The sequence below is a fragment of the Stylophora pistillata genome, chromosome 1 (genome assembly GCF_964205215.1).
Source record: "Stylophora pistillata chromosome 1, jaStyPist1.2, whole genome shotgun sequence".
In the NCBI taxonomy this organism is placed as follows: Eukaryota; Metazoa; Cnidaria; class Anthozoa; order Scleractinia; family Pocilloporidae; genus Stylophora; species Stylophora pistillata.
Window position 1 is genome coordinate 880,001 of NC_142519.1, and position 6,915 is coordinate 886,915.

Below are 6,915 nucleotides of genomic sequence, written 5' to 3' on the forward strand. Positions count from 1 at the left end.
TGTTTGTACGAATGAGGTTGTCTGCATGTCTGGAGATCTGCTCAGACCAAAATCGGCAAGTTTGCAGACAATGGGGCACTCAGTGTACACCTTAGCCCAGTCACTATCCATTGTAATATAATGGTTAATGGAAACCAGAGTATTTCCAAGCTTTAGGTCTCTATGGGCTATGTTGTGGCTATGTAGATAATCTAGCCCAGTTACAACATCCCTTGCGCATAGCACCAACACATCTGAGAAAGACTCGAACTCAAACTCGGCATCAATGAAATGAATGAAATCCTCAAGGGAACTCACTTTCTTTTCAACTTCAAGGAAATTAAAGTCGAAAAACGAGTACTCCATCATGATAGCGTACGGTTCTTGGCAAAATTTCAGGAATTCACACACATTTCTGTGGCCCTTTACCGCGTTGAGTATTGCAGCCTCTTTCTCAAATCTTTGTTTAGCCTCGGCCGACTCTCCTTTCATTTTTTTTACGATGACATTTTGCTTTTCTTTGTCGTAGTTCACCAGATACACCGAGCCAAACGTCCCACTTCCAAGCTCTTCTTTTATACTTATGTCCCTCCATTCGAAATACGGAAAATTCACAGGAGGTTTTCGTTTTTTAACGAGAGACGATAGCTTGAAAGAAGCTGCCATCTTTCCGCAACAATTACAATGGAGATGAATGTTAAATTTTGGCGCGAATCTTTGATGAGATTAAAGGTCAAAAGACCCATTTCCGTTTCCTGTAGCAAAATAAGGGAACGTCTCTCAATACATATATGTTATTCACCAGCCGGGAGGTCCATATTCGGAAAAACTGTGTCTGAGGTATTAGATCCTCAAGACCGAGGGCACAGTTATTCCCAATACGGACCGACCTATGCTGGTGAATAACATTTTGATTTTTTTCTAAAACATAAAAAAATTGATTGCCAAAAGAACCCGAATGATTTAGGGCTACAATTACGAGTTTAATTACGGGAAATTCCTCCTTGAACTTAACAATTTTATAGCGAGTGAGTTATAAAGAAAACAAACGTTATTCAAATTAAAGAGAAAGCTTTCCCGAAACATTTTTATTTGTCGGTGTAAAGATAGTTAAAAGGCTTCCGAACAAATTTTCAAAAATTTTTTGGAAAAGTAACTGTCACGATGTGACACCTGTCAATTGAAGCATACGCTTTTGAAGAAACAGCAGTACTTGTGTGACAAACACACACGAGTTAACTGATCATGCAACGATTTTCTCGTAAAGAGAAAAACAGAGATCTTACGAAAAGTATTTTTTATTTCCAACGACGATTAATCTTCGAAGATTTACCTCTGTTCCGTTTTAAAATGTCACGGAAAGTGAAATTGTAAGTGAATGCAAATATGTGTTTTGGAGTCGTCAGTCTGCTTGTTTGTTTTCTGTAATGGCGTGTGTAAATCGGTTATTCCGTCTTCCACCGAAAAGCTGAAGTCAATGAGACTCTTTCTACCTAGACACAAGGAGATTTAATGCGACTTTTATTCATCGAATTCCTGCGTTTCTGCCGTGAAATTTATGACGAAAGCGTATTTTAGGATTTTGAACTGGTGCTGAATAAAATTCTTTCTTAGCCTAAACTTATAAATTCGTTTGTATCTGGTGCATGTCAAACCCATGTGTAGCTTAAAGGTCAAACAGGGATTGTCACTCACTAAATTGGCTCGCTTTTAAGTCTTGTGATCGCCTTCGTATGAAATTTTTTTTTTGTTGTTAAGTCTGCGTTTTACTAGTCCGCGTTTTACTAGTCCGCGTTTTACTAGTCCGCGTTTTACTAGTCCGCGTTTTACTAGTCTAGTCCAGTCCAGTCCTTCAAATACCATATGCCCTTGTGATCGCCTTCGTATGAAATTGTTTTTTTGTTGTTGTTGGGTATGATGCACGATCCTCGCAGTAGATAGCGCTATTTAAGCAATAGCGAAAATCAGACCTGAAAAAAATCAGGCCTGTACGGGACTCGAACCACTGACCTCTTCGATACTAGTGCAGTTACTACTAGTGCGATACTAGTGATTTTCGCTATTGCTTAAATAGCGCTATCTACTGCGAGGATCGTGCATCATACCTATCTAATACCGCAGTTCGAAACGTGAATCTGAACGAGTGCCAGATGTTGAAAGGGACCCTCCACAAGTATCCTTGGAAAGTGAAGACTCATCACCATGTCAGTCTGTGGAGCCCCACGAAGGGTATCGCCAGTCAGCGCACGTAGGTTGTGAAGCTGGTGGTCGTGCTTTCGTTGAAGTACTTCCCATAGCTGTCTTTGGAGAAGCACGAAGACAACAAGTGATGGCATTGCGTGACTTAGGCTGTAACACAACACTAATAGATGAAAGTTTAGCACTCTCCCTTGGACTTCACGGCAAAGAAGTAGATCTTGAAACTCAAGGGTAAATGTGCGGAAGGTGTTTACTTCCCAGCACGTCAAGAAATGCCATGTGGCACGAGTCGGAAGAGAAGAAGTTCAGTATACTTTGCGAGATGTGAAAACAATCCCTGGCCTGAATGGTCCGGATCCGAAGTTGAAGTGGTCAACAATCAAGCAAGAGTATCAGCACCTGAAGGACTTGGACTTACGTGACACCGACACAGGTCCAGTGCAGCTCATAATTGGAACTAACAACTCTGATTTGATTCTACCAAAACAAATTGTTAAACCCTCTGGTCAACCAGAAATTGACAGATTACCTTATGCGGTTGAAACCCTACTTGGATGGGCGGTGACTAACTGGTTACCTGGTGAGCGAGGAGTAGTTTCTCCATACAATGGGTTCAAGGTATACGAAAGAAGTTCAGTTGAAGATGAGGAGCTGAAGCAGCTGGTCGTGGCTCAGTCAGAGATAGAAACGTTAGGTGTGGTGAAGCTAGCAGATCCAACTCGTTCAATTGAGGATAAGCGAGCATTGTCACTAATGGAGAAGACAACCTTTAAGAATGCGAATGAAGATGCATACGATTCAGGCCTACTTTGGAGGGAAGAGGAACCGTCTCTACCCAACAATTACGAAATGGCAAACCCAACAATTACGAAATGGCAAAGAAGAGACTGCAATCCCTATAGAAGAAGTTTGAGAACTGTCCTAAGGTCAGAGAGAGATATGCAAAATCGATCCAGGATGACATTGAGAAAGGCTATGTGAAGAAACTGAGTGAAGAGGAAGTACAGTGCGATAGTAAAGTGATTTGGCACTTACCACACAGATTTGTCATTAACCCCAAGAAACCTGATCGTCTCAGAAGAGTTTACGATGCATCTGCAAAATTCATGGGACAAAGTTTGAACGATAACATCTATACAGGGCCAGATCTTCTGTCCTCTCTGTTTGGAGTCTTCCTCGGGTTTTGCGAAGGAAGAATTGTATTGGCTGCTGATGTGAAAGAAATGTACCATATGCTTCGCCTCCCTGACCATGACAAGCCGGCGATGAGATTCTTATGGAGGGACTCTCTGAGAGAAGAACCGAGTGTGTATCAGTTCGAGAGAACAGTGTTTGGAGAAGTGTCTGCACCATCCAGAGCGAACTATACTATGATTTACCCACAGAAATTTACCTTTGGGTGTGAAAGCAGTCTACAAGCACTTTTATATGGATAATGGCCTACCATCAACAGATTCTCGTGAAGAGGCTATTGAAATGCGGAAGCATATGACGGAGTTACTACGCCGTGGAGGTTTCCACTTGCACAAGTGGCTGACGAATGACCCAGACGTCTTGGCGACCATCTCGAAGCAAGATAGATCTCCGACATTCCTCGAGCTGAGCGAAGACAAGTTGCCAACAGACAGAACTTTGGGCGTCATTTGGGATGCCCAGGAGGATATGCTCCGCTTTACCGGACTTAAGGGTGCTCCAGGTACAACAAAGAGGAAGATCTTGAGCCAAGCATTCTCTGTTTGGGATCCACGAGGACTCTTCCTCCCTTTCACTATCAGAAGTCACATCATCTTGCAGAATCTGAATCGTGTGAACTACGGGTAGGATGATGAGTTGAAAGAAGTTGATCTTCGAGAGTGGCGTGAATGGCACAGGGAAACAGAGAAGCTTGACGAAGTTCCAAGAACTTTACTTCAAGAACAGAAGCCTACCGAGAAACCGCAGTTCACGTATTTTGTGACGCCAGTCAGGATGCCTATGGTGCGTGTGCGTACCTAAGACGCGCGTATACAGATGATACAGTAGAGTGTGGTCTTATTGCGGGAAAAGGCCGTGTTCCCCCTTTAAACTTCCATCCAGAACTTTTCCCCCCTCTCTCTCGCTGTTTTCTGTCTCTGATTCTCTGTTTTTGACACTATTGAAGGAAGCTCAAAGGCGCCCTAAGCCGGCGATTAGCTAAATCTTAACTGAGACCTACTTTTCTGCACCAATTCAAATACGTAAAATGAAATACGTAAAATGACTGCAAGATATGCTACAAATCATAGAGAATACTGGAGTATGGCCTGTGTGGTAAATGCCATATATCTGCACTTTAATCAGCAATATACATAATACAAATTGAAATAGAGAATTGACAAAATCATTTAGCGAGTGTGTCAGGGTGGCTAGAAAAAACCTGTCCTCAAAACTTCTTGGGGAAACAAGGGCAGGAAATCTGAGACGGGCCAGGCACAACTCGCGTCGCCCGCCAGGACTACTACGTTAAATATACGCTACATAGGCAAACTACATCTAAGAACAACAATATACGTGAACAATGAAATTAAAGCAAAAGTGCTTTTGACACGCTTAAAAAGTCATCAGACGTGTGCTTAATATACCTACTTTTTGAAGAAGGACACTTCCACCCCGCAAACATATCCAGTGGGTCACCTGGAATACGCCCGCAAGCGGGGTTGGACGCGGCACCAGACTTAATACTATGCATACCGAACTTGGAAACATCATCCACGAAAGGCTGTATGTGCTTTTTAAATTCATCCCTAAGCGTAGTTACAGAAACCCCTTTGCTACGTGGATACAGAAAAGGAATCTCATTGAATATCTAAGCGTAAAGCTAATACTCTAAATTTTGCGCAGCCGCGAAACACTGACGCGCGGGATTTATAATTTGCTTCTATCCCGGCCCTTCTGCCAGAAGGTTGCTTATCGCTGGAAGGGCAAAAACCTCTACCAAGAACGGCTTAAACTGACATTCCTGGCGTAGAAAAGGCCAAAATTACGACGAGAGCCATTCTGGAATGATCAAGGTTCCGCGACCGCCACATGATGTCAGGTGACAGACGGAATCGACTACGAGGCTGATTGGGGGATATATCCAGTTATTCTCGCAACTCCAGTCTTGCACCAAGGCGTCCATCCCATTAGAGCCAGGAGGAGTAAACCTCGAGTTAAATCGCGGGAGCTGAGCATTGTAATAAGTTGCAAAACGATCGATTGTGTGAAGACTCCACTTAGCATCCACTAGGCTGAAAACAGATCGGTTCAGAGACCAATCATCCCTATCGACAAACCTACTGAGCTGATCAGCTTTCTCATTCAGTGGTCTGGGGATCCACTGCGACTCGAGTGATAAATCCCGTGCAAAACAAAACTGAAATATAAATAATGCAACCGAATGAAGGTGCGCGTTAGAACTAAAAAACCGTCGTCAAGATATACAAAGTAGGTATGCCCCATGGAACGCCAGCGCTTCAGCAACGGGCGCAACAATTTGGTAAAACACAATGACAAGCGCTACTAAGGCCGAAAGGAAAAACTTTAAAGGCAAAATACTTGAGCACACCATTGATTGACCACACAAAGTCAAGATACGCTTCATGCTCTGAGCAGATCTCCGCGTGGTGATACCCAGATTTAAGGTCCCATGTAAACAACCAGTGGCCTTCCTCTAGGATTTGAGACAAAGAGCGAAGATCTTCATACTTGAATATAAATTTGACCAGATAATTGTTAATGTGTCTTAGATCAATTACTAAACGCAGCTTTTTCCATTCCGCTACTGTTATTGGGTTAACACAGAATGGAGGAACATTGTGTTCAACGATACAGCCATTAGCTAAGAGCTCAGCTATTGCTTGGGTAACGAATTCTGAATGCCGAAAAGCTGATTTGTTATGAGGCAAAAAAACACGGGGGGGGATACTCCGTAAAGGAAACCTGAACCCACGCCGAATAACGTCTAAAACAAACTATTGAAGGATTACGACGGCCTTTAACCCCATTGCTGTTGTTCCGAATATTGAACTCGTTAAAATTTCCAAAAAACAAACAAAAGCCAAAATCAACCGGAAACTAATGATCATCATCCAATACTAACTCAACAGCTAGCCATTCCCGACGAGAAGTGCTTCTCAATGAGTCAGCGAACCTTGAGCTTGAGCACAAGGTACTTAAATAACTCTCCACACCATAACACAAATAAGTCAAAATTAACTGCCGCTACGGATGCGTTCTCAGACCCGAAGGATGAAAACCCAATTACTCAACACTTATATACTGCTATTCAAACAACTCAACAGCGAAGTACTCCTTAATTAACACAAAATGCCATTCAGAACGTGCAGAAAACAAATATCAGCTCAACTTCGTTACGCAGATGTTTTGATATTTCGGAGGTATTTCTCTCCATTTCCTAAGTAATTCATGATTTGTCTCATATTGTAACTGTGGCTTTGCTCATTTTCAGGGCACTGCTTGACATGTTACCAGTGTATTAGTGCCAAGAGTTGGGGTGACTGTGGAAGTGAAACGAAGAAACAAACCTGTGGGCGAGGATTGTCTACATGTTTTAAGTTTGAACAAAAACTTCCAAGTTTGGGCGGAACGTTATATGCCAAGGGTTGTACTGACACTGAACAGTCGTGCAAAGACATCAAACATAAGGAAGGATGCCAAGGTCAGTCGTCCTCAAACTTGTGTTCTGCTTACTGCTGCAGTGGAGATCTGTGTAATGGA

General features: G+C 42.7%; 1 protein-coding gene and 1 pseudogene across 1 annotated transcript in view; one reads left to right on the forward strand and one right to left on the reverse strand.

The window, feature by feature from the left end:
* LOC148740722 (uncharacterized) overlaps positions 1-693 on the reverse strand; it is a 10,273-nt gene extending 9,580 nt beyond the window's left edge. The window contains exon 1 of the mRNA XM_088741608.1: positions 1-693. This exon is cut by the window's left edge and continues 504 nt beyond it. Within this exon, the coding sequence (XP_088597734.1) occupies positions 1-645 (645 nt within the window). The 5' untranslated portion in view covers positions 646-693.
* Positions 694-1,537: 844 nt separating this feature from the next.
* On the forward strand, positions 1,538-3,614 carry LOC148740724 (uncharacterized; annotated as a pseudogene).
* The last annotated feature ends 3,301 nt before the right edge of the window (positions 3,615-6,915 follow it).